Source organism: Neofelis nebulosa, chromosome 6 (genome assembly GCF_028018385.1).
Source record: "Neofelis nebulosa isolate mNeoNeb1 chromosome 6, mNeoNeb1.pri, whole genome shotgun sequence".
NCBI lineage: Eukaryota > Metazoa > Chordata > Mammalia > Carnivora > Felidae > Neofelis > Neofelis nebulosa.
The window spans coordinates 137,978,888-138,006,545 of NC_080787.1; the positions used below are offsets into that span (position 1 = coordinate 137,978,888).

A 27,658-nucleotide genomic window follows, 5' to 3' on the forward strand; every position below is an offset into this window, starting at 1 on the left:
AGTGGGGCTCCAACTCATCTGATGTGGGGCTCCAACTCACGAACCTTGAGATCATGACCTGAGCCAAAGTCAGATGCTTAACTGACTGAGCCGCCCAGGCGCCCCGAGAATTCTGTCATAACGTAGCCCAATGATGTGAGTGGACATGCTGGCAGTAAATCAGGGGTGCTGTAGTCTGCCAGGAAGCTATGAAGACAGATTTTACTCCGTAAGTTTATAGAAAAGCAGGGTCCACAGTCTCCACTGAGGTGCTTTGCTCACGTACAGAAGTTAGGCGCAGTGCTGGCACAATCATTTTACAGGGTCAGATGTGTTTGCCTAGTCTCACGAAGTTGCTTCTGTCCCCTTAGATACTTAGGATGTATGAGTAGCCACCAGCATAGGTCAGGCTTCCTCAGACAACAGAACCAAAAGGATGGAGATATCTATACTGATAGATAGATAGATAGATAGATAGATAGATAGATAGATAGATAGTTTATTATATGGAATTGGCTAATCCAATAACAGAGCCCAAGAAGTCCCACAATCTGCCATCGGCAAGCTGGAAACCCAGGGAAGCCATTGGTCTAATTCAGTCTTACTCCAAATGTGAAGGCTTGAGAACCAGGGGAGTCAATGATGTACTCCCAGTACAAGGGCAGGAGAAGATAAGACGTGATATCCAAGGTTAATCAGTGAGGCAGGAAAAACAGGGAGAACTCCTTCCTCTACATATTTTGCTGTTCAGGACTTCAAGGGATCGGATGGTGCTCACCCACGCTGGGGAGGGTGATCTACTGTATCGCTTGGCGATCTATTTTACTGAGTCCACGGATTCAGATGCTAATCTCATCCGGAAACGGCCTCGCAGACACACCTAGAAATATTATTTAATATGGGTACCCCTTGCCATATGGGTACCCCTCAAGCGGACGCACGATATTACCCATCACGCCACCCAGTGAGTATGGAAATATTTGGGGAATAAACATGGCACATGGTTTACTATCAGATTGAAACCATAATTATGAACATTTTTACCCATGGCTACTTTTTTTCTGGCATAATCCTCACCTTTGAGGCATTCAAAGCCTCACAAACAGAAGGGATCTCATTATTCATTTATGATAGCCTGTCATTCTTTTTTATCTTGGGGGCTAGTACGACTCTTTTAAGACAGCAACATAGCCAGTAGTCCTTGCTGTAAAGCTAGTATGTTCAGTGTCTTCCAGTGTAGAGATCAAAAAGCCCATGCCTTTGAAAACTTCCATGAAAGGCTCTCTGAGTATCGAGTTTGAATAGTCATTCCCAATTAGCAAAAAATATTTTGAGATCGGCCCTTATAGGTTGTGCGGTAGGCTTGCAATAGAAAAATTACACTTGGTGACATTTAAGGATATCACATTTTATGAATAACCTTAGTAGGGGTAGGTTCTCTTTAATTTCCTTGCCTGATCAAAAAACTGTTATTATCAGGCTAGTTATGCCCTTTTCACTGCCTGAAAGAGAGTGACTATAAATAAATAGCCTATGTTATTGCAGTTTTATTACAATTATTAAATTTGTCTTTCCTTGGAGCCCTAGGTCTTTGGGTCTGCGTATGGATTACTTTAAAATATTCCTATGCATGGAAAGGGGAAACCGCTCAGTTCTCAGATGCCTCATCAAACTCTGTAGCTTAACTTTAGTTCCCACTGCCCAAAGGGTACAAATAACCCAGAAAGAACAGGACAAAGGGAACAGAAGTATTAGACACTGGGATGTTCAGGAAGGCCCTAGAAGAGAAAGGACAATAGATATAAATATACTGGGGCTTTGCACAGATAAACCTACTTTGTTTCCTACGAGAAGCAAACATGAGAAAGTGAAATACAGTTGTAACTGTCATGGGAAGCATTTTAGACATAAAGACAACAGTAATTTACTAATGCTATGTACATTGTTACATCTAGAAAGGGTTAAAGACAAAGTCATCCTCTTCTTCTAAAAGAGAGGTTAGCTCTCATCTGTTTGGAATGATTGGCTTGTCTGGAAGCCAGGGAACAGACTAGACAATCTTTTAAGGTTCTTTCCAGCCCTGTGATTCTGTGATATATTTATACAACTTCTAGCAGAATCTGTGTATGGTGTAGTTGAAACATTTCTGATTCCTGTGGTCAGTGTGACCTAGAATATATTTCATTACTTAGTTATTCCAGATTCCTATTAAGTTATAAGGCACGTCCTAAAAACTTAAGGGACTGATAAGGTTGAAAAAAAAACAAACGATTTCGATGTGAAAGCAAATGTAAGAGTGACAGCTGTCTCTCTGCCACTAGCTGACTGGCTGTGACATGCAGAGGGAACCGAGAAGTGACAAGAACCCGGTGTGAGGAAGTCCAAGAGTGTTTAAAGGAACTGTTTTCCTCGTTATATGCACCCCTTTGGCTAAAGTTGCAAAGTGCACAAAACAAGAGGAGGAAAAGAAACATTATTTTAACCTAATATATTGAAGCAACGATTTGTGGTCAGAATAGCTCCTCTGCTTGGTAATTTATTAAAGGAAAAAGGAAGAAGTGATTTAGTAGGTGAGTGAAAACTTTACAGTCAGTGGTTCCCAACCTTCAGCAGGCGAGCTCCGAAAATGTGTTCCCATGGAAACATTGTTCTCCATAGTTCATAACAATTCCACTTCAGGTGCGGTAGGAGTTAAACAGAGTCTTGTGGGCTGGCCAGGCCTCTCTCCACCATGTAGAACAGTTCTTTTATGAGAAAATGTGTTCCAAGTTCCCAACTACTGACTTACAAATGAACTTTGGAATCGTGTCCACTATAAGACTGGAATTATCTATACCAGTCCATTCATACACAAAGGCACTTGTCTGGGCCAGAGTCAAATCTATGTATACGTTTCTCCCCAGAAGATAGCTGTCATTATACACACACACACACACACACACACACACACACACACACACACGTAGTACTAAGTTTAACAAAGTCTATTTAATGGAATAAGACGTTGAAGGGATTATTAAAAAGGAAAGGGAGCATGAAGACACCAACTGTTACAATGCCAATTAAAAGCCCATTACATCTGCCCTTATGGAAATAGAAATACCATTGAAGTTTATATTTTTAAAACTACCTCAACAGAAGAGCATAGGCAGATGCTACTGCCCAGATGCTGGGCCTTTTCGGGGCATATGACACAAGCTCATGGTGACATCATTGCATTTATACTCTGAAACCAGATTTTGGATTCTTGGGCTGGTGTAGATAAACTCTTGGAGCACGCAGATTTTGAAAGGGAACTATTTTGCGGAAGACAGGAGAGTGATCGCCAACAGCCTCATAACCATCTTCGTTAATGGTCTGACACTCTCTCAGAACATCAGTCTGAGTACAGCAAAGGTACACCCCAGGAACAGGATATAAGGATTCAGAATTATTTCATTCTTGTTGAAGAGGGGCAAAAATTGTTGGCGTGGGGGCCTAAGGAATGGAGAAAGAAAATAATTTCACAGTTTTATTTATGTTGGAGCTACTGAGAATTGCAAATTGGAAACAGCACTTACTACAAGCTAATTATTTTCCTTCATTATTTCATTTAATTCTTTTGGACCAAAAATGATATGACTGAGTGAGTATAATTCTTTATTTTATGGATGGGAAAATTAAGACAACCAGATTAAGTCACTTTCCAAATGTAACATAATAGAATGTCTGTGCTGTTTGGACCTGAACCTACGTCTTCCTGAATCCAAAGCCATTCTCCTAACACAGTGGTTTTCCACTCTGGCCGCACAGCAGAATCTCCAGCGGAGCCTTTTGAAACATATAGTTGCAATGGCCCTTCTCCTGGAGATTGTGGGGTAGAGTCCAGAAAACTTTTTTTTTTTTTAATGAAATAAATGTCACACAGGGTTAAGACTCCTGTCAAAACTATCGTGCAGCATTGTCCTCTAAGACACTGAAAAAAAAATTTTTTTGAAGAAAATATCATGGTTAAATAAATTTAGGAAACGCTGCTCCCAGGTCCCCCTCTAGGAGATTTATAACAATTGTTCACATTTTAAAGACTGAGAATTCCTCCAGTTAAAGGCAAAGTTGACACTCTATTTATCTGGCTTTCCCCTAGAGTTTCCTAGCCTTAATTGACCAGGGGAGCCTTCATGAATGTTTGTAGCTGTCACATGCATCCCACAGAACTCCAACTCACAGCTTGGAAAATGCTGGACTAACCTATTCACTTCTGTCAATCGTGCCAGGAAAGGCTACTATTTCACTATAAACTTCACATCTGCTTTGACGCTATTCAACAGCTATTCAAATGATCAAAACCTTGAAAAGTATTCAAAGAATTGAAGAGACAGAGACCCTGTGCCCATGTGCTCTAGATTGCTTTAGTCTCTTGGTCAAAACCAGAATTTCTTCACCATGTTTTAAACCTCCCTTTGCCTTTCTCTCACCAGTGCAAGTTCAAATCCTGACTGTGTCTGTGTAGAAGTGTAACTCCAAAATGGAAAACTCACCTAAAGAAACCATGGTGGCTTTGGAAATGGTCTAGAGGCCATGAGGGCTCCTCCTGGGTTTCCCTAGGGCAGGGGCATCTGGTCTCTCTGGGTTTTTTGTGTGTGTGTGTTTGTTTGTTTAATGTTTATTGTTGAAAGAGAGAGAGAAAGCAGGGGAGGGGCCGAGAGGACCCAAAGCAGGCTCTGTGCTGACTGCGACATTGGGGTTGGAACCCACAAACCCATGAGATCAGGCAGGACCTGAGCCAAAGTCGGATGCTTAACCAACCGAGCCACCCAGGTGCCCCTGGCCTCTCTGTTTTAACAAAGGTTCGCTCACTCCTTTATGGAGTCGGTCTCGCTATTGTTTCTTCATTTGTTTTGGTGAATACTTACTAAGGACTTACTAATAACACTGCACGTTAAGTGCCAGATGTTTGTGTACCTTATTTCTAATCCTTTAATTAACATCGTCAGGAAAGTATTATCGCCCCATTTTAGAGGAAGGAGCAAGTGTTCAAGAAGAATGGGGGAGAATAAGACTCGAAAGTGAACCAGGGTCAGATCCTGGAGAACTTTGAATCCTAGGCTAAGGAGTTGGAACTTTATTCAGTGGGGAGCCATTTAATAAACAGTTCTTAACCATGACAGGCATCAAAATCTTCTGGGGCGCTTTTTCACGACACATGTTTCCTGGCCCTACTACAAACAGGTATTTGTATCTTTGAAGGGAAAAAAATTCCCAAAGAAGTCTTCATGCACAATTCTAGTGAAAAATCATGGCACGAAAGGCTCTAATTATTAGAAACTTGTCTTTTTATTAAAGTGAGCACGCCACTAAGCAAGGAAAGTTCCTTTTTCACCTGAGGGTCTCTCAAACCTCCAAAGACATCACGTTTCCTCCGAAGTATTATCGAGTGGTGCCTCCTCAGAAGCCTGCACATTTGTCCCTTGCTTGAAACCTGCTGGAAAAGTCTCCGTAGAACGACCCTCAAAGTTTCCTGACTTTATAGTAGCTGTGACAGTGTCCGCAGGCATCGGAGCTGCTCCAACGGGATCTCGGAATCAAACCAACGAGATTAGCAGAGAATCAATCTGTCTCCAGGCCACAGGAAGGATGAACTCTGCAAACAAGGCCTTATCTTGGGTTCCTACAGACAAAAGCCGAGTCTGCTAAATGGAAACTCAGTAGAAAGAAAAGGCAAAAAGGAGATAGAAGCAACAAGGCCTGAAAAATTCAAATGTTTTCTCCTCCCCTTCCAATTGCAGTGGCGAGATTGACTCTGCTCTTCAGACCCACCCTCTTTGCCTTGTTCATGTCATTGCCCCCCCTGGTGGACGTATTCTTCATCGCAGGCATTTGTTGCCATGAGCTGAAGATGGGTAGACCATCCTGGCTGGAGCCAGACAGGCTTCTTCCCCACGCAGGAGGAAGAGGGGAAGATAACGGGAGCCTATAGCCATCCCCCCCACGCTTTGAGGTTAAAGGACCACGGATTTCTCCCCTGAGCTGCTCCCTCTTTAGCTTTGATGTGTGAAAAACATGTCTTTTCTTTCATGAAGATGTTTTCCAAATTATAGGGCGTCTAGTTACTCACAAGTGACACAAGGATTCAGACCTGACTCGGGTCAACACTCTGTCAATTACCGCTGACAAGTATTTGCTAAAGAAGTCGGGAGCAGAGTCTTTCACTCACTAGCTGTGCTGGTAGAACCACAGGTAAAGGTTTTCTGCTATACCATCCCACCAGTTAGATTGAAAACAAAGTTTAAAATTACTTCCTCGCAGATCGTCTGCATTATAAATTCTGTTTGATTCTTGCCTTTTTTTTTTTTTTAACCTCAGTTCTTTTTCATTCTCAGATGTGCTGTGATTCAACCTCTTCCTTTAGGTACATTCCATTCCATAGCTTCCCCCCTCCCCCCCCCCCCCCCCCCAGTATTTTAAATTCATTCCTGTTCTGCTGAAAATGTACTGTTTTCCCACCAGGAACGTTAAAAAACATATCTTCTCTGATATTTTAATGCTTTTGTATTTAATTATTTTTAATGCTTTTCCACCTGTTGTAACTTTCTTTCAGTTTTTCAACACATCACAGGACGGATAGAAAAAGCACATCCCCATAAACCCTCTTTAGTCCCTGGAGTTATTTTGCTAACCGACCTCTTCCTCCCTTTGTAAAAAAAAAAAAAATTTTGATGTTTTTTATTTATTTTTGAGGCAGAGAGCAAGTGCGAGCTGGGGAGGGGCAGAGAGAGAGGGAGACAGGAACCGAAGTGGGCTCCATGCTGACGGCAGGGAGCCCGATAACGGGGCTCGAACTCACTAGCGATGAGATCATGACCTGAGCTGAAGTCAGACACTTAGCTGACTGAGCCACCCAGGCACCCCCCTCCTCCCTTTTAAGAGGTCATGTATAGATTAGAAAGCACTGAGAATGGTAGGAGATTGCAGCTTAGTGATAAAGAGCAGGATTCTTTGTGTCAGACCGACTTGTGTTTGAATCCTGATGCCACCTTTCTCTAGCAGTGAGATCTTAAACAATTTACACAGCCCGCCCTTCTGTGCCTGCGTGTCTTAACCTGTAAAGTGTAGATAATACTACTTAACTTGTGGAGTTGTCTGAGGATGAATGGCAGCATGTGAAGAAAGAGCTTCTGGACACTGCAGAGCCCAGAAACCACCCAGGAAATGATAGTTTAGTGTTGCTGTGTCTTAGATGGTGTAACACCAGGGTGATGAGTGTATAGGTCTGTCCCAGAAAGGCTAGCTTCCATTGCCTGAGAGATAATTCTGTCTTCAGTGAGCTGTACGTTTCTTGACTCCAAAGAAGTTCTTCTGGAAGGGGCATCTTCATGCCATAAACAATGATGGGGTATGTGTTCTGTGCTAGGCTTTCTGGGGGGGCAATTAGAGCCCAGCCTCGACCCTCAAGGAGCTTACAGTCTGGCTCAAAGACAGCACACAAACTCAACTATGATGTAAGGTAAAAACATGTATGTCCTGGAAAATCCTCAAAGCTCTGTGGGAGACCAAAGAGGCAACAGCATTTCTAGCCAGAGATGTTCAAAACCAAACCCGTTTGCCCTGACTTCTGCAGCCAGACGTGTTCCTGCCTCGCGTTCCCCTCCCCACGAATGGGCACCAGCCTGTGTCCGAATCCGGCCAGGGCTCTGGGAAGCTCTCTTGACCACTCCCTCTCCTTCCCTTCTGCTGCCACCTGGCCACAGGCCTGAGGAAGATCCTTCTTAAGGTCCCTAAACCTCCCCATCTGTCTTCACTTTCAGTGACTTCCTTCTGTGGTCCTCAACCCTCAGTACCTTTGAATCTACTGGAGGACTTGTTAAAACACAGATTGATGGGGTCCCTGAGTGCCTCAGTCAGTGAAGTGTTCAACTCTTGGTTTCGGCTCAGGTCATGATCTCACGGTTTGTGGCTTCGAGCCTGGTATCAGGCTCTGTGCTGCCCGTGTAGAACCTGCTTGGGATTCTCTCTGCCCCTCCCATGCTTGTGCGTGTGCTTTCTCTCTCTTTCTCAAAATAAAGAAACGAACAAGAAATACCCCACACAGACTGATGGGCCCCACCCCCTAGAGTTTCTTCTAATTTGGTTGGTTGGGGTGGGGCCTGAGAATCTGCATCTCTAACAAGTTGCGACCCCAGTTGCTGCCGATGTTGCTGGTCTGGGGGCCACACCAGGAAGCACTGTTTTAGTTCATGCCAGTGTCATTTCCTCTTGGGATTATTGCCCCGTCTTCCTAGCTAAGCTGTCTCTAACCCTTCCTTTCTTTACATTCTCCACCCCGATCTCAGATCTGGAAAGAAAGCCCTTTCTGACTGTGGATTGCCCATAGCATAAAGATCAGAATCCCTCACATGGCCTGCAGGGCCCTCAATTACCCGCTCCTACCTTCCTCTCTAGTTGTTTCTACTGCCCTGCAGATCCCACAGCCGATGCCTAGCACACAGAACTCCTGGCAGTTTTAATATCCAGGTCATTTCGGGGTTTGTCCTTTGCATCTACTGTTTCCTCTGTCTGCAGTGCCACGGGTCCCTTTCTTCACTTGCTGACTCCTGTGAATCCTTGCCAACCACTCAGGAATGCCTCCTTGAGGAAACACTAACTCTCCACCTACAGGCAGGGATAGGCCACTCACCTCTGTGCATTCTACCCCATGGTGGTTATCACATAATGGTACCTCCCTACCAGTCCAGCTTGCCGGCAAGACTCTGAGCTTCCTGAGAGCAAGAACCCGATCTTTTATCTCTATCGCAACAGCCCCAAGCAGTACATTGCCTGACACAGAGTTGGAACTCAATCGATGTTGAATAAAAGGAGATCCGGGAAGGCTACTTTGAAAGAGGTAGGCATTTTAGCAGGATGTAAAAGGTGGTTAGGGTTTGGGCATGCAGAGAAAAGAGGAAGAACATTCCAGAAGAGGAAGCTTGAGCCTGCGCTTGGATATGGTCAAGCTTGGACACAGTATAAGGAAGGACCAAGGAGAGGTCTTGTTTGTCTGGCCACAGGATACCTTAAATGCCATTTGAGGGTCATAGTAAAGGTAAAATCAACGTAACTCAGCAAGTGACTAAATACGAGTGTCAGGAAAGACCCAGATCAAAAGTGAAATGGTATGGATACCATACCATTAGCCAGGTATGGATGAATGGAGAGTACCATCAGCCAGGACCACACTCTGCAGAGATGGCGTAAGCTGGATAAGGAGTAAAGATGGACGAGGACCGAGAGTGTGGTCCGGGTCATCGTGGATTTGGGGACACCATTAGGACACACTCCACTGTCTTGTCTTTCTGTGTCTTCTCACTCACCTCAATGGTGTTTTGATCTCCAGGGCCTCCAAAGCCTAGTAAGTACTCCATAAATGCTGAGTGAATGAATGATAAATGAATGTAGGCAATGGAATCAGAATAAAGGCCAGCAGTGGCCTCGCATGAGCCAAGGAAAAGGACAGGTGGTTTCTGAGACGATTTTAGGTAGTGCCATTATCACTCGTGATGCCACCCGTGCAGATAAGACTCGGGCCAGAGAAACGGCAGGCCGCTGGCAACCGTGGAGGTCCAGGACGAAACTCCGGGGAAGGGCAGCAGGGGCACAGGAGACCACTGCCTGCCGTTAGACCTAGGGAAAGTCTTAGCATTCGTGGAGACAAAGCAAAGGACACCTTGACCATAGTGCCTTACACCCATGCTTGCGGGGCTTCGTACGTGGTTTCGCTGTTGTGTGCAGCAATGGAGCGTGTGAGAGCTGGATATACTCTCCGACTTCGGTGTACCAATGCACTAAACATGAGCATTAGTACTTCTCGCCTACGTTTAAGGGTACATCTAGAAAGAGTGACGCGCTGTCACCGCGAATCCGTTTCTCCTTGTGAAATAGACAGCTTTAGGACTATTACGACACTGTTCTCCAAATCGAACCACTACAGCTCTTCCATTAAATTGAACACATTGGCATGCATTTACAGGATATATTATGATGCTGAATAGGTGAAAGAAACAGTTGCCCTTCTGACCTGTTCTTCCAGTCTTCCTGTACGATACGAGGGGCTCTCTCGTATTACTTTCATGTGTGCAGAGAAATACTTGAATCAAAATAATCTAGAGATTAAAGCATTATGTGGTCTTCGCGTTAAGCACGTTTAACGTAGAGTTATGTTTCTAAGCAAACGGAAGTCTTCGGTTGTGCTTCCAAATCTGTAATTCTATTTGTTAGATCCATCAAAAATGAAAATTTATGTGACCCAGCAGGAAGTTCTGTTGCCAAAAACAGGTGCTGGGACATGCAGGGGGTGTGTGGAGGGAGGGAGTGGTGCACAGAATAAACAACAGATAAAGAAGCAGGGTTCAGTTTCCTTTTATACTCAAGCTTGGGGACAGGCAGATCATTATTTACCCAGGCATGCCACTGATGAACCGTGTACGAGGTTAGGAAGTGCCAGTCATTTACCTTTAAAATTCAATTTCATTTCTTCAAACAGTCGTTGTGAGCCTGAATATCTAATTAAAGGCTTTAGACACTGAGATCCTGCTGTAACAATCTAAAATGCAGGGAGTAGGGGGAGTTAATTCATTCAATAAATATTTGTTGAGCATTTATTTATGACGTGAGCCCTGTGCCGGACATGAGGGAACCAGGCAGATTCAGGTTTTCTGTCCGGCTCGACCCAAACCTGGAGTTCTGAACTCTGATTTTATTGTGGTTATTGCTACTGTGGCTAACACATGAACGACCGCCTTTGTTTCCAGTGTTCTACGTGGACTGTTTCCGAAGAGGTGATGTACATCCAAAGTGGCAATTTTCAATGTGCTTTAAAAAAAATTCCACTGTGTGTCAGTATTGATGGGGCCAATTCGAAAATCTAAGGAAAGTGGAATTCAGGAAGTCAGGGAGTCAGAAGAATGCTTGGAATTTCTAACAGATTTTACTAAACATTTTCCGTATCATGACATGTTCCAGAAGACCGTAAACGTTAGTTTAGACAAATATAAACTCCTCTTCGTCTTGCTGATAACTGCAAATAAATACTTCAGATGACCACCCACCAGAAAACCAAGAAGTTTTGGGTGTTTTGTGTGTTCCCTATAAAATACTTGCTTTGTACATTTTTGGAATCAAAAAGGAACATCATAAGGTATTGCCTCATTTTGTTCTCGCTTTTAAATTCTGCAGACCTGGCTTCAAATATTTCTGTATATCTCAAGAATGTAATTATAGAAATGTAAAATGATGTTTAACCTCTTGCCTTGTTTTGACTCCCAAAGAAGGGGCATAGAGACATTTTTTTACTTGCATTTCAGTACAGCCACACTGAATTCTCAAGTTAAAATGACTTAACCTGGCACATTGTTTTCGTGGTAGCTATCAACTAAATTAAATACAAGACTATCGATTTCAGCAAGAAGCCTAATGTAAAGTTCACAACTGTTGCACAAAACACAGCTGTTTGGCCCTGGTCCAAGTGGTAATAACTGAGGATAAAGGAGTAGGGAAGATAACCTTTAGCTTAATATAGTTTGGTAAATTAGATCCTATATATGCTAATTTTGTACTTTTTTTAATAGATGGAACTGATTAAAAATATAAGTACTGCCGAACAGCCCTATTTATTCACTCGACATGTTCATTTCCTCAACTTCTCAAGGTAAGATATTTTCCAGCTTAATGGTTCTTTCATTTCTTTTTAGCACTTAAACTCCTTCTAACGAACAATTATTTTAAAATCCACCTTCGTTTTCAAAGTAGTGTAATTGCCCTTGAAAGGACTTTTTTTTTAATCCATTTATTTTGGCTGTGGAGGGATCCAAATTTGAAATATTTGGACAGAAGCTTCAGTTCTTCCTAGAATACTAATCTTAAATCTTTTGAAGACTTGAAATAATTTGAATGCACAGCCATTTGACGTGACAGTTGTGATTTCTTAACGATGTTTATATATTTTTGAGAGAAAGAGAGAGAGCACAAGGGAAGGGCAGAGAGAGAGAGAGAGAGAGAGAGGGAGACCGAGGATCCGAAGCAGGCTCTGCACTGACAGGAGACAGTCCGACGCGGGGCTCGAACTCACGAACCGTGAGATCATGACCTGAGCCGAAATCGGACGCTTCACTGACTGAGCCACCCAGGCACTCCCCATAGTTGTGTTTTAAAGAAAAAAACTCGGCTAGGTGCTAAAACAAACAAACTCAGAGGCAAGGGATAGGTGTTTTCGACAGATATTTCATTGCACATTTTTGTACCATGTGAACCCACACGGGACTCTGGGCATAACTTAGTTGAGGAGTGATGTGTATTTTATCGGATCTAAGTGATAGTACTGGCCTCTCCGTACCTTTTTCATAATGCATTTGATTATTCTAAATCTTGCATATTTGATGCTGGTGGGGGTATTTTAGAAATCTGGTTTTTTCTTCAGCTGCAGATAATGATGCAGATCTTCAAATTTACGTTGTGAGACTCTTGATCTGTTCAGTTGCTAACTCCCAAGTTCTGGGCACTCTCTTCCGCCGTTAGCCCAGGTCCCCTGTCACTGCGCTTTACTGCAAACCGGTGGCTCTCAGATTCCTCCTCTCCATGGGCTGGCCTGCGTCTGTGCTCACAGTTGGTTTCCGCTGACAGAGCACAGGGGCCCCGGGGGGCAGATCCGCTCCACAGCCCAGGGACCCCTGGGCCTCCCTTATCCTCTCACAGGCACTTCCCTTACTGCTGCAGCTCCCGCGGGGATATAGGACCTCGCAGGTCTGCACCAAGAGGCCTTGCTGGCTGATGCTGGCCTAACGCGCCGCGCCGCTGAGGGCCAGGCACCCAGGGAGGCTGGCGCTCAGGGAAAGACAGGGCTCTGCCTGAGTGTTAGCTGCTTCCGAGTTCACACCTGAGCTGCCTGGGTCAGCTTCCCTGCCATGGGATGCCTACCTGTCTAGGGGGTGAGAGGTTTTAGCCTTCAAAGGGCTGTTGCACCAGGCCCTGCTGTGCACCAGGCCCTGTGCAAATCAGGTGAGATTCAGCAGAGCAAGTTATGTAGCAAGTTACCTAGCGACAAAGAGCAGGCGCTGCCTTATATTTAAAAGTAAGCTCTCCCCGCGATTTCCCCGCCTCCCTGCTACCCAGAGTTCCCTTGGATGGTGAATAGGCATATAGGACACTGCCGATCAGCCTCCGCGGCCCAGTAGCCTGAGCATGTTTCCCACCACATTTGTAGAGTGGCCTGGTACTGGACTGTCTGGGGTATGCGCCCTGCCTCTCACTTCCAGCGGCCGAGAACACATAACGGGACGTAACTAGACAACGAGGTCGTGTTAGCTATCAGGCATTGCATTTTACGACTTGCAAAGAGCAGAGCACGCCCACCCCCGCGCCTTGCTTTTCTGGTGAGCTTCCTTCCGTGTCACCCCTGATGTCCTCTAACCTTTGATTGAACTCTTCTTGCTTCAGGGGTCAGGTTTTTACAACCAAAACAAATTGCGATGCAACAGATTTTAATACTTGACCCAGGCCAGTGTAAAGTTCTAATGATAAGCCAAAGCCAGTACCTTAATCGGGTCAGCAGAACTAAGCACAGCAAGGTAACCATGTCTTATCATGGCCTCTACTATTAAATACATGTCCAACGGGGACCTGGGTGGCTCAGTTGGTTGAGCGTCTGACTTTGGCCCAGGTCATGATCTCACAGTTTGTGAGTTTGAGTCCCACAGCAGGCTCTCTGCTGTCAGCGCAGAGCCCGCTAAGATCCTCTGTTCCCCCTCTCTCTTCCCCTCCCCCACTCATGCTCTCTCTCAAAAATAAACATTTAAAAAACAATAAACGCAACATACATACATACATGTCCAAGAGTTTAGTCTTGATTAATTTAATCATGAAAGAAAAAAATTGATAAACACCTTTGAGAAGACAGCACGTCACCAGAAACCAGTGTTGGCCTGGCGGCCAGGACCTCTGGCTGTCAGACCTTCCCAATGACCATGACTCTGGGCTAGCAGTTTCACCTCTGGGTGGGGATGGGAGGTCTCTGTTTTCCCATCTATGAAATAGGAACAGTTTCTGCCCACTCCTGCCTTGTAGGGATGCTCCAAACACAGGAATGAAGGAAAGCCCTTCAACTTTTTTGAGGGGAGGATATTACATACGTGCAAAGTGGAGTTTATATTTTTACGGGGAAATAATTTTATTTTAAATAAGATAAATCCAGATATACACTGACTTGCTTATGCACGCTTAAACGTGTACCAAAATAGATCATTCTTTTTTTTTTTTTAATTTTTTTAACGTTTATTTATTTTTGAGACAGAGAGAGACAGAGCATGAACGGGGGAGGGTTAGAGAGAGGGAGACACAGAATCTGAAACAGGCTCCAGGCTCTGAGCTGTCAGCACAGAGCCCGACGCGGGGCTCAAACTCATGGACTGTGAGATCATGACCTGAGCCGAAGTCGGACGCTTAACCGACCAAGCCACCCAGGCGCCCCAGATCATTCTTTTTTTAACATATTTTTTAAGTTTTTTTAAATTAATTTTGAGAGAGAGAGCGCAAGTGGGGAGGGGCAGAGAGAGAGAGAGAGAAAGAGAGAGAGAGAATCCCAAGCAGTCTCCACACCAGTGCAGGGCTTGAACTCACGAACTGCAAGATCATGACCTGAGCTAAAACCAAGAGGCGGACCACCTAATTGACTGAGCCACTCAGGCGCCCCCAAAATAGATCATTCTTAACAAAGTGTAGCAATTTATACTTGAGCAAGACTGAAACACATACTCCTGTTTTCCTTACGGAGGAGATTGTTCTAAGTAATCTTTCCTGTGGTATATGCCAATAATCTTTTTTGCCTCGTACTTTCCTATTAATTCTCATCTGGAATCCCTGCATAACTTGTGATTTTTTTTTTTCCATCCAGGTTGTGTGTCTATTTGTGTATTAGAAATGGCGCATTCCTATGTCTCTGGCAACCGTTCGGCCCTAGGGCGACTACAAACTACCTTTGTAGTTTCTCGTCGAAGTGGTTTGTGAGAGCGTTCTGCCGCCTCTAGTTTTAGCATATGTGCTGCGGAAGCGAGCACATCGTTCTGCCGCTGCTGAAAGACACCTGTACAGTGTTGCCAATTGGCACTCAAGAGGCATTGCCGTCGAAGCCTCTTTCTGAGCCGACGGCTGAGTTCCCGAGCAGCCTCGCGGTGTCTCCCGAGATACCTTGAGGAGAGGGCCCGGCTCGTACTGACTTCTCCACCTTCCATTCCATTTTGTTCAGTCAAACACGTGTTTTGCCGGGCACCCTCTATGTCCTGTTCACTGCTGGAGGACCGGGGCTTCCACAATGAACTAGAAACGCTTTCGCTGCTTTAGGGCAAGCGTCTGTTCTTCTTCCATCGAGGAAGGATTGGCAGCAAAGTGTGATGGGCTTTAGGAGAGAGAGTGGCAGTCTCTCCCACAGGGGAGGTGGGACCCTCCCTCCCTGAGGGAGGAAGAGTGGGAGGGCCTTCCAGAACAGGAGCCCTTGCCTCTGGGATATGAGGGACAGGTCAGCGTTAGACAAAAGGGAAGGGCACTGGCGGCACAGGGACCAGCATGAGCTAAAACCGGACAAAGAGAGGGACCAAGAGGAATCCGTAGATGGGAGCCCCAAGGGTGAGCACAGCAAAAATGGCTGGCAGTCAAGAGTTCTAAGCAGGAAAAAAGAGAGACTGGCCTGAGCAGCTCTGCTCCTTTTAAAAAGCCCATGCTATCTGCGGAAGCGATCATGTCCTCTCCTGCCACCCCACACGCACAAGGCGGTGGGGGGCAGGGGGGGAAGAGGGGTGCCCAGGTACGAGACCTCCATATGTACGGGCATACAGAACAAGCCCCCCAGTATACAATTAACAGAAAAACAACTAAGTGGGAACTTGTAAGGGGGCTTCCCCGTGCTTTTTAAAAATGACTTCCATATTTTGAATTGTAAGGCAAAGAGATAATTGAGCTACTCTTAAGAAACCTACCACGATCGTTGCTGACAGCCATATGGTTGGCTTGTTTCAAGATAATGAGGTCATTAAGAGAAAAATTGATAGTGCAGCTTAATATTCTTTGTTGATATTTCGTTTCTAGTCTTCCTGACATTCTTAACACACAGCAAGACACTTCCTGGTGAGCAGAACATAAGAATGGAAGTCACCTCTCTCCCCACACCTCGTGCACGCAAATGTTCTGAACTTCTGAAGCGTACGGCATTATCCCAGAACGAATTGCCTTTATTTCTTTTTTTCCCTATTAACTATGGCATCCTTATCTTGAAATATAGATCCTCTCCTGTGAGCTCTTGGTGATTAGATAGCCGAGCTGTTTCATTTATTCATCATCTAGGCATCTTGCTCTGTTCCTTCTGTTCCCTATTTTTAGACCTAAAAGGACCATTTCACGATACCCAGTTTTATTAATTCAACCATAGAAAGCAGTAGTTATCAGACCAAACTGATGTTTCCATCGTTGCTTTGGGGAAGGCTTCCCGCCAGAGGAGATAAACACTCCAAACTCAGCAGAAATTTCAGGCCAGTTGGGATCTGTGAGGGTTTCCACTAGACCGCTCCCTCATACAGTTTTTGAACCGCTTAAACATTTGGTCCGGACACATGTCTTCCAACTGGACTAACTGGAGAATTGAGTCAAAAATGATCTTGGCCTAAAAGATGCCCTTCTTTGTTGTGATGATTTAGGAGGATTTTTACTATTTGTGTACTGCCATCTAATGTGTCCATTCCCGGTTGTTGAACTAACCGAGAGAATGATAATTTTTGACAAATGTCAGCCTTTCCGCATGAACGGCATCTCCTCAGGTGCGGCTTAGATCCACACGCTGAAAGACCGTGACAGACAATTCGATTCATCTTCCCCTTGCCCCCACTGTTTGTTTGCAAGGGTTTTGGGGGGTTTGAGGGGGCAGTAACTTTCCAACCTGTGCCCCCCTGCCCCCCACCGCCACTCAACTCCCAACTTATGTCTTGCAGGGAAGACATAAGGAAGTTACGTGTCAGAGCAAGGTGCTGTCAGAATAGTCCAAGCGAATTACAGGCTAGATCAGTACGCTAAACCATTTCAAACTACCACATCTCAGAGCCCTTTTTTCACGGGATTCTTCATTTCTCATTCATGACTCCCTCGCCCTCCTTCACTTCTTCTGTTTCCTTATTTATCGCAGATGCTGGCTCCCACGCCAACACTAACTCACAAAAGCAAAATATTTAAAAATAAATCAATCACTCAAGAAGCAGGCAGGGTGTGATGTTCGAGGAGCAGCGTTTTGGACACTTTCTCTCTTCCCTTAAAGAAACCTTAATTACTGGCGTGAACAAAGGCTGCCCTCTGATGGCACTATTTAACAAAACAAGTCCAGTCTTACTAATTCCATAATTCCGTCTGGTTTCCACAGCTTATTTCTGAATGTTGACTTGGTTTTCGCTCTCATTGGCAAAACCACCCACTTTCAGGCCGTGCCCTGCAAATCTTTTGTAACGGTGACAGAAAGCTCCACCTTTGAAGAGGGCTTCCGGGTAACAGCTGAGATCAGCAGCTGTTGAACGCTGTCTTTCCCTCCTGAAGCTTGATTTCATCCTGTTGAAACACTGCTGGACTAATCTTGGGAAAATGGTGCTCTCTTCTCACTTTCCCCTTCCCCTGAGCGGATGGCGCTGGTCAGGGGACACATAAGCCCACGTGCTTTGTTGGCCCGTCGGAGATTAGTGTCCTCTGGACTTTTCCCTGAGCCCGCCTCACTGCCTGCTATGAACAACCTTCCCTCTTGTGGAGTCCCCTTGGCTCCAAGCAGGAGCCCTCACTCCAGTGTCCCAGCCGGCCCTCCCTTCACCCACATTTGTCCCCACTCAGCATCCCCCTCTCTTCCCTCAGGACACGCCACAGAGCTGAGGAGGCTCAGTCTTCTCTGCTTGTGTTTCGTGAAGTGACGTCCTCTCCCTGGTGGCGGGGACCAAAGTGCCCCCGTCTCGGGTTTGGGAGGATACTTGGTGGCCCTTTGGCCCCATTCCAACGAAGGACCAGAAAATAAGCATCCCTCCCTCCCTCCTCCTGTGGGCAGCTCCTCAGCCTGCCCCCCCAAACAATCACAGCCTTTTCCATGATGGCCTTTCTGTCACTTCAAAGTGTCTCTTCCCCAGGGATCAAAGCCGGGCTTCTAGCCACGGGGTACTTACCATCTTTGAATGTTAGGTAACAGCACAGGGGATAACCCCTACTTTTAGGCCAGAGGTGAGAAGAAGATACACTTTCAGTAGAATGGAAATTGCCAGCGGCCAAGTGGAGGGTCACACAGAGCTCGGGTTTGGGATGAGGAGAATGTTCTGGGGATGGCTGTATACGTAAAATGTTTCCGTTATGTATATTTTACCATAATTTAAACAAACACAAAAAAAAGAAGACATACTTTCAAAAAAATGTTCCCAGCCCTAGCAAACTCTACCATAATGGGAGGACAACACAATCTTAATTCCCCAGAACAACTGGGGTCATAAGTCTTGCTGTTTACTATGTGCAGTAATATTCTAGGCAGAGTATCACCAGCAAGTTGATGAAAGTATGCCTAAAATTCTTGCCCACCTGCTTTGCTTTGCGTAGCTATTGGGGAGGTGGCTAATGCTGCGGGTTGACTGATTAAGGCAGCAGTGGGGGGCAGATACGGAAGAAAATCCTCAGAATGAGATATTTAGGAATTCATGGGAAAAAAGTGAGAGCCATGCAGTTATCATTTCTCGAGAATTACATTCTGCCTTGGGTCTTCATCTTCTCATCAAAACACAAAAATGAAAAGAATATGGTAAATTTGCAGAGGGTCGGAAGGAGACCCACAGGGGGTGATTGAAGAGTTGATACATATGGTGTATGAACAGAAGTCAAAGAGTGGAAACGCCTGCTATTTTAGGATGACTTAAAAGAGAGCTTCACATATGCAGTAGCTGTTGTGGTGACCAAGGGACAAGAGCGTGGGTTGTTAAGTGAAAAACAAAATATGGCCCGCCTCCTCTGCTCTAGGATGTTTGCACAATGCAGAACCTTTCCTCAGTTGTGGTCAGCACAATTTTTTAGAGCTTCATAAAGGCCAAATTAGTAGTACAGATTAAAAAATAAAAGGAAATAAGTCTGAAGACAACTGCCAAAGGAATTTTCAAGAAGAAACATGCACAAAAGAATTTACAGGATTTAAAATTGAAGCCGAAAAGGCTAAAAGTTGTAAAAACAAACAAACCAACGAAAACAAACAAACAAACAAACAAAAACACCGGCCACAAACAAAAAGAGAAGCTAATTCTTTATGTCGAGGGGATGAACAAAAGGAAATCTGGATAAGAGAAGACTGGGAATTTTGGCTGGTATACCAAAGACCTCGGCTGTCAGGTTGGCCAATAGGATGGACTTCACCGGGAGGCTCTGGAAGTCTTCTCTTCAGGGTTGAAAACGTAAGGCAGAGTGTTGCGTGGCCTGAGATTGGGTGGGCATGCAAAGCCTTCTGTTTCTGGCACAGATCAGCAGCCCTACGTTCAGGAGACTGGGAGACCTTCTAAGGGTGACCAGGAATTCTGATTAGGACCAAACATTGCAGGAGGAGGAGAAACTGATCTCGAGAGAGGATGAGTTGAGGGGGGAAACTTGTTTCCCTGGGAAGCGTGGGTGGTATTCTGGCCTCTTTGGTGTAACTGACGTGCCACCCCAGTTTTACCAGTTTGGGGGGGGGAGCTCTGTCCTAGACAAAGGACCGGGCTGGCAGCCTGAAACCATTATTACTGTTGACTTCTGGAATGGGGGAGATCTCTATCAGATGTCTCTCTACAGTTAGAAATTTCGAGAGAGTGGCTATTATATTATCTGATACTTAATAAATTCCTAAACCATCTAAAACTTCTGTTTTGGAAAGTTATCCTGGAAACCTTGCACTGGGCTGCCGCGTGCAACTCAGAGCACGTCACCCACGTCCAAGAAGCCTTGTCAGTCTGCAGCCTTCGGGGGGAGATGGCAGCGGCCAGACTGAGGGCCCTCTCACAGTGGGAAGCCGTGCCTTGCTTCACAGGATTGGGCACTTCTGCTGATTCGCGGTAATAGTCATTCTTCACATGAAGACAGGCTACAGTTGAGGCTTCTGGAAAGCGTGATGCGATTGCGGAGGGCCTCCCGGCATTCACATCTGGGACGCATGCTTCGTCTTCCTAACCCGTAGCTTTATTAGTTTAGTTGCTGCTTATCGTAGGTACGAAACTCAATTTAATTAAAAAGAGGAAGATACCTCCAGGACGATAGGGGTGAGCTGGTTTGGCACAGCTGACTTGTGAGATGAGTTGGTTCCCATGCGCCTCCAGCTGCGTGAACGTCACCTTGTGTCCATACAAGACTCATATTGGCACGGCTAACCCTGGTTAACTTTCCCGTGGGGAGTGGTCAAGGGGTCCAGAATATCATTCATGCAGCCTGGTGCCTGAAAGTCCACCACTAGACAGTCATTTCTTTTCGTACCTTTGGATTCCTCTTTCTGAAGCTTCTTGTTAAAAATGCAAATAGATGGGGGCCCCTGGGTGGCTCGGTCAGTTAAGCGTCTGACTTTGACCCAGGTCATGATCTCAGGGTTCGTGGGTTCGAACCCCATATTGGGCTCTGTGCTGACAGCTCGGAGCCTGGAGCCTGCTTCGGATTCTGTGTCTCCCTCTCTCTACCCCTCCCCTGCTCGCGCTCTGTCTCTGTCTCTCTCAAAAATAAACATTACAAATTTTTTTTAAATAATAAAAAAAAATAAAAATGCAAATGGGGCGCCTGGATGGCTCAGTTGGTTGAGCATCCGACTTCGGCTCAGGTCATGATCTCACAGCTCGTGAGTTCGAGCCCCGCGTCGGGCTCTGTGCTGACAGCTCAGGGCCTGGAGCCTGCTTCAGGTCCTGTGTCTCCCTCTCTCTCTGCCCCTCCCCTGCTTGCACTCTGCCTCTCTCTGTCCCTCACAAATGAATAAATGTTAAAAACATTTTTTAGATAAAAATACAAATAGACCTAGGACCTTATGTGAGTTAATACACGACAAAGGATGGGTGACCTGGTATGTCGACTTTCGTCTATAGCAGAGGCCTGTGATATCAGCAGAAACCTGTAAACTTAGAAGCATACACCCAGGCATTCAAGTCTTCACTGGCTGAGCACCTACTGTGTGGCTCACGCTGTGCTAAGTGGCATCGTTGCCGGCTCCAGGAGCGTAGGCTGACGGGAGAGGCGGACCTACACGGACAGTGCCGGACAGAAGGACGGACACGGGATGGGGCAGAACTGCTGAAGGATGTGACTGTGATTCTGGGCTGGCTTTTGCAAGGTGACAGAGTCTGCCAGCCGGGGAGTCGTGAGACGGGGTCTCGTCAGTTTGTTTTCTCTGTGCTCCTTCTGACCCCTGATGGAATGTCCAGGCATCCTCATCAGAAGGCCACAGGGTCACAGGGTAAAAGGACCCTGAGGGTCTGCCTGCGGGTCCCCAGAAGGTCCCCAGAGCGAGACCTGTGCCCAGAGCCTAGAGTGTTCTCCCAGGCTCCCCAGGGCCATTGTGTGCAGGCGGGTCAAAGAAAAAGGGGAGAAGCCTTAAGAAAAACTCAGCCAACCTGATCGTTTTGCCTCAGGGAGGCCTTGCCCTCAGGCCAGAGTTCAGAGCATTTACCCAATACCTTTGTGGAAGGCATTAAAATGAAACACCTAGATACTCGTTTTATTTTTATCTAAAACCACCTGCCTCCATTTGAGGATAATTACATAGATTTTTGTTGTGCTCATAATGCCCCCTTACGTTATTACTTTTCTCAACTCTGGAATCTTCTTTCCATGGTTCAGAGCACAGATTCTGGAGCCAGACCTGCCTGGGTTCACATCCCGGCTCAGCCACAAATTACTCACCCCCTCCCTGCCCCAGGTGCCGATGGGGACGGTTGTGGTTCCTACTCCATGGAGACTTTGTGAGTCTTCTGTGAGGTGTTCACGAAAGGCTTACAAGAAGGTGATTTAATAAATGTTGAGTGTGTTTAATAAACGTTGGCTAATGTCACCCACTTCCTGCAGAGCACCTGCCCTGAGACTGTTGGAATCAGAACATAGAAGAAGCACCATCTCACCCAGCGAGGCAATCGGGATTGATCACACGTTCCATGAGGGGCAGCCACCTGCCAGTGTGTCTGTGCCAGACACTGGAAATACAAAACCCACCACCGCGTGCCCCCACCCTCAGGAACCCACAGCCCAGGGAGAAAACGAGACCATGTCCACACCTCCCTGCTGACAAATCCAGTCGTTTGCATGGTGCTGGCCAGGAATAGCCCTCTCAGCCCCAGCAGGTCCCCGCACACACATTTCCCACACATAATAAAGTGCCGATCAGGAACCCCTGCTCGCTGATTGAATTCTTCACTGGTACCTTAGCAGACTGGGTCCTCTAATGACAATATATGAGCTAGAGGGGAAACGGAGTCTAAGTGGGCTTCGTTGTCCTCCAGAAGTGATGGGTCGTAACCAGCTCCATGTTTGTGTGCACGTGTTAGGTTTGGAGGAGACCAGCCCGTCTACATCAACATCATTAGAGACCCCGTCAACCGGTTTTTATCTAACTATTTTTTCCGTCGATTTGGAGACTGGAGAGGGGAACAGAACCACATGATCCGCACCCCCAGCATGAGGCAGGAGGAACGCTACCTGGTAAGTCCTGTGGCATCTAAGAGTGGCCCACCCCGCCCTGGGCGAGCCCCTGGAGGCCGGGGAGCTCTCCCTCCCCACCCTGGCTGTCCCGTGGCACTTCTGTGGCACCTTCCTCAGGGAGGAAGTTTTTGCCCGTGAAAAGCTGATTGTCCCAGATGACCCAGATCCTGATGAGCATCTTCTCAAATGACTTTCCAGTCTGGTTTTTCCTGGTTTGTCTTTCGCACTAAATCCCAGGGGAATCCCTAGGGAAACCTGATGGGTGGTACTGTCATTTAGACGTGTTTGGAATCTCTCTTGAAGGGCACAACGTGCCTCCCGTGGCAGTCCTATGAGAGAGGGGTGTCTTCAGATGAGACCCTGTGGTTCCTTAAAGGATGTGGGCACAACCGTGACTGTTTACAGGTCGTCCAATGTCAAGTCCGGGTTCTTGCCCACCAGAGCACAACAGAATTAGGCTGTCTCAGCAAAAACTGCTCTTTCTGGACCTTGTTTGGGGACCCTCAGCTCCATGAGGATGTTAATTGTGACCCCAGTAATTGTTTCCATAGGGCAGAGTTGGGAACAAAAAGGGAGGGCCAGCAACAGAGTTAGAGTGCATTTGTCACCTGTTTGTGACCTAGATCAACAAAAGCTTGTCGGGCAGCCGAGATCTGGTGGTAAAGAAGGGGAAATCCTGGTCTGCGTGTCTCAGGGAGCCTGTTGGGGTCACCCAGACCCATCCTGGGCCGTTGGGCACAGCAGAAGGAGAAGAGAGTAATGAGGGGTCAGTACAAGTCTGTTCCCAGGGTGGGAGAGTGACCCAGAGCCTGTGCCCCCTGCTGTCAAGGCCACAGAGCATCCTTAGAGCTGAAGTGTCATTACCCAAAATTCCAGCCAATGCCCAAGCTTCTCTTTCCTCATTTAATTTTTAAAAGTGTAATGAAAGTTCGTGTTTGGAGGATGGGAGTATTTTGCGTGATGTCACTTTCACGTGTTACAGTCCACAAGCAGAGTTGAGAAAATGGAGTTGTATCTTATCTGCCGTGAAACAACGCGTTCATAGATGGGCCAAGACCAGAAACTAAGCCCGGTTACCATTCAGGATTTACTCAACCACCTAATGCTTTAGTGAAATATTTTTTAAATGGCTTTTACTTTAAAAAAAAAAAAATTAGTGGCAGAAACTCTCATCTTTTCCTTGAAACTGCATGTTATGACCATGGCTATATATTTTTTATTCAGCGACAAGTACATCTTCAGAGGATAGAACCACTTACTAGCGATGCAGGCGGGCCGGGTCTGAGGACCCAGAGTGGGGGACAGTCCCACAGAATCAGCCAGGAGGCTCCTTGGCTTCGCACAGGATGGAAATCATCCAACCCAGCAGGAGGCAAAAGCAGGGTTGACTGAAGATATATACCGAAAGAGATAGAGATGGAGTGTCCAGGAGATTTGGAAACGAGAAGAGGGAGTCTGGCCTTTGCTTGGGATCTGCGGTTTTTATTGGTGATTAGGGTCGGGTGTGTGTCCTCTCAAACATACAGGAGCGGGTCAGAACAACACAGGGTCCACACGTCCTTCATAAGTCGCTCGTTCCCTGAAGCCAGGGGTCTTGGCGTGCAGATATCTAGTGTCTGTGGTCTGGAACAGGCACATGATACCTCTGCCCGGTCATTCCTTAGATATCATCTGTTGTGCTGGAAAACTCCAAAGATATCGTTATCTCTCTATCCCTTAGAAAGGGGGCATGCGTTAAGGTAAGGCATGTGCAGAGTAGGGTGCAGATCCCAGCAAGAAGAGAAGCAGGAAAAGAAGCCAAGGGGAGAAAGAAACAGCCTTTGCTTTCACGGGGTCTCTTTGATTTCCCGGTCTCATTAGAGGAGTAATGTCTACTTGGATTATTGTGGTTTGCGTTGGCTCTTGGTTACCATTTATATGTTCTTTTGAAAATGATGGGGCATATTCAATTTAATCAAAGAATATTACGGTTCCTGACCCGATCCTGATACGAAGAAAGTTAGAACCAAGTTATAGCTGATGATCTTGAAAAACCAAAGATCTGGAAGTGAGTTTTATGAATCCCGCTCTTCAAACGCTAATGTAGGTAACAGGTAAAGTCGCAGTCCGTCAGAAGGTGAAAAGTGATTTTGGAAACACACACGGAAGTGGAGGAGCAGCCTTGGGGATCCAGAATGCCGGAGGGGGCGGGGACTGGCTGGGATGTCAGTGAGGGGGTGAGGAAGACAGTGAGGACGTGGCATTGGAGGGACTGTCAGAGTAGAAGATGGAAGTCGGTAAGTTGGTCAGCGAGGGGCACACAGCTCCACCTGGAGGGGCATCCGGACAAAGGCCTGCAGTGGGCACACGTGTGGTTCATTCAGAGATCAGCGGGGAGAACAGTGTGGCTGGTGGAGAGTGGGGTGTGGGGACAGGAAAGTGGCAGGAGGAAAATTCGGAGAGGTAAGGGTGGGAGAGAACAGATCGTAGAAAGCCCCATGAGTGACGCCAGCTTCTCTAAGTGAGCTGGGAAGTAACACGAATGTCCCCAAGTCAAACCCACCTTCCTCTGTGCTCTCAGAAAGTTCCGTGCTGGTGATACCATTTCTCTGGGTGATATAATGTCTTAACTTCTGCCCTCCAACAGCCTATAAGCTCTTTGAGGACCAGATAGGATCAAAGTTCCATCTCTGTCCCTGGCACGCAGAAGAGGGGCTGAAATACTGGAGGCCTAAATAGCATTCTACTTACTAAATAACAAACACATTATTAATATGGAAGCTAAGAGCAATTCTCTAGGTTTTTCTACCCTGTCACGTTTTTGCCATCCTGTGAATCATTGCACATAACGTAGTCTGCACGTATTCACACAGTTAAGTTGTAATCATTTGCCAGAGAGGTTGTAAACAGGAGAGAAAAAAAAAATCATGGTTTAGATTTAAAAAAAACAAACAAACCCATAAAGTGTTGAAAGTTGGTAGTCGAAGCAAATCTTATGCTGCCTTTATGGTGTGATTTGAGAGATTCTGGGGAACTTTCCCCGCCTGGAATTCTACCCTTAGAGATTTGCAGGGGCCTCCTTTCCAAATGGAAGCTCTGTGTCCTGGGAAGGGCCTGTGTCCAATGAGCTCATATCATTCCTTGGCAGGGCCCCAGCAGGAGAGCACTGGGCTCCCCAAAGCAGCAGAGGGAGAAATCAGGGTAGCAAGGAATAGAGAGGGGGCTCCACGGGACATGTGACTCCTTCGTGACCTGGCCCCAGCCTGACCCAGTTAGAAGACTCTTTTCGTGTTCAAAGGATAGTTTGTTTATTTGGAAGAAGATGGTCTATCCCCCCCTCCCACTTTTTTTAATAGCTGAAACTTTTCATTTCATCTCCTTGGACCCATTAAACCCTTGAAATAAAACTGTCCCCTTTCAGAGCCTGCCCTCATTTTGGCAAGCCTGGGTGGTCAGTTGTTTGACTCAAAAGAGGGTGTTGTGTCTCAGTGGGGTGTAGGGCAGCTGTGAGGAGACCGCTGTCCCTGGAGGGGACGCACAGGGTGCACCCACACCCGAGAAGGAGGCAGGCGTGGCCGTGTGATGAGACCTCTCCCTGAACACTGCACGCACGCGGAGTCACGGGAGCTGGCCCCAAATGGGTCCACTGATGTACCCACATTATTCCAGATCTCAGCACTCCAAAGTCACTTGCTTTATCCAGTTGCCAAAACTCAGACAGTTCTGCTCCTGGCCCCGAGCCTCACAGAGCTGCTTAGCATACAGCTGAGAGAGGGCCAGGGCCTCTGAGCCTGCCCCAGTTGGGGGGGGTGGGGGGGTGGGGGTGAAATAATATCATCTTGTGATGCTGGTTTGGAAGAAAATGGAAAAGGATAAAGGGATCATAGGATTTGCAGGGTCCCTGGAGGTCATGGGGAGACTCTTGTTTCACAGGGGGTAGGAACGGGGTCTGGGTCTGAGGGTGGGTCAGAGGCCCCACCAGAAGGAGAAGCTGGGCCCCCAACTCTACAATTGTATCATTTGATCATTTGGACCTTATGTTTTACTTCCTGCATGTTAAAGGAAGAAGAGGACTGGGCTGGGCCAAGTTCTGTGCTTTCTGAGCAAAATCATTTTGTCTGACGCATCTTTACAAAGACAACAGCTGTTATAACCTTTTCTTTCTTCCCAAATTTTCTAGCATCTTATAGCTATTTCCCATATTTTCTTGAAACAGATTTTCTAGAAGTTTCTATGTCTTTCCAAACCATGCTTCCCTTGTATTCACACACACAAAAATAATTTTAAAATAACTTCTTGCTTGGGGCACCTGGGTGCCTCAGTCGGTTGGGCGTCCGACTTCGGCTCAGGTCATGTTCTCATGGTTCGTGGTTCGAACCCCGCGTCGGGCTCTGTGCTGACAGCTCAGAGCCTGGAGCCTGCTTCCGATTCTGTGTCTCCCTCTCTCTGGCCCTCCCTGCTCACTCTCTGTCTCACTCTCTCTTTCAAAAATAAATGAACATTAAAAAAATGTTCTTGCTAGAACAGATACAAATTCAACATAGAGCAGCCACGCCGTGAAAAGGCCGTTCCCTTCAGCTCATATCTCTTTGTCCAGACCCAGACACTGGGCCACCCAACGCACAGGTTCTTCCTTTCTCTTTTGCTTTTAGACTCATAAGGTGGGACAGAGCTGAGCCCAGGCACACTTGGATACATCCCAGCGCGTGAGACTCTTCTCCAGCTGGAGTCCAGGCTCCTTTTATTTCCAGGGCAGGGAGGTCCCTGGCACCCAGAACGTAGCTAATGAAAGAATGAATGGCCGCTAATGAAAAGCAACTGTTGTGATTTACAAGCGAGGGAGAGCATCTCATGCCTGCAGAAGCCACTCCCTTTTCCAGTTGCTGAATTTCCCTGCAAATGGATTTCTTGCCCTGGCATTTCCACTCCGTTCGTTATGTATACGTGTGCCATTTCTGCCTGCTGTTTGCCTAAAACTTGGCTGTAGAAAGGTTCATGGTCGAATGTTCTGCAG

At 46.4% G+C, this 27,658-nt stretch overlaps 1 protein-coding gene across 7 annotated transcripts in view; it reads left to right on the forward strand.

The window, feature by feature from the left end:
• The window catches only part of UST (uronyl 2-sulfotransferase), a 314,823-nt gene that overhangs the window by 174,118 nt on the left and 113,047 nt on the right, over nucleotides 1-27,658 (forward strand). For all 7 annotated transcript variants that reach the window (XM_058735595.1, XM_058735598.1, XM_058735592.1 and 4 more), the window contains 2 exons: nucleotides 11,559-11,638; nucleotides 22,512-22,665. In XM_058735595.1, coding sequence (XP_058591578.1) covers nucleotides 11,559-11,638; nucleotides 22,512-22,665 — 234 coding nt within the window. The remainder of the gene's footprint in view (nucleotides 1-11,558; nucleotides 11,639-22,511; nucleotides 22,666-27,658) is intronic.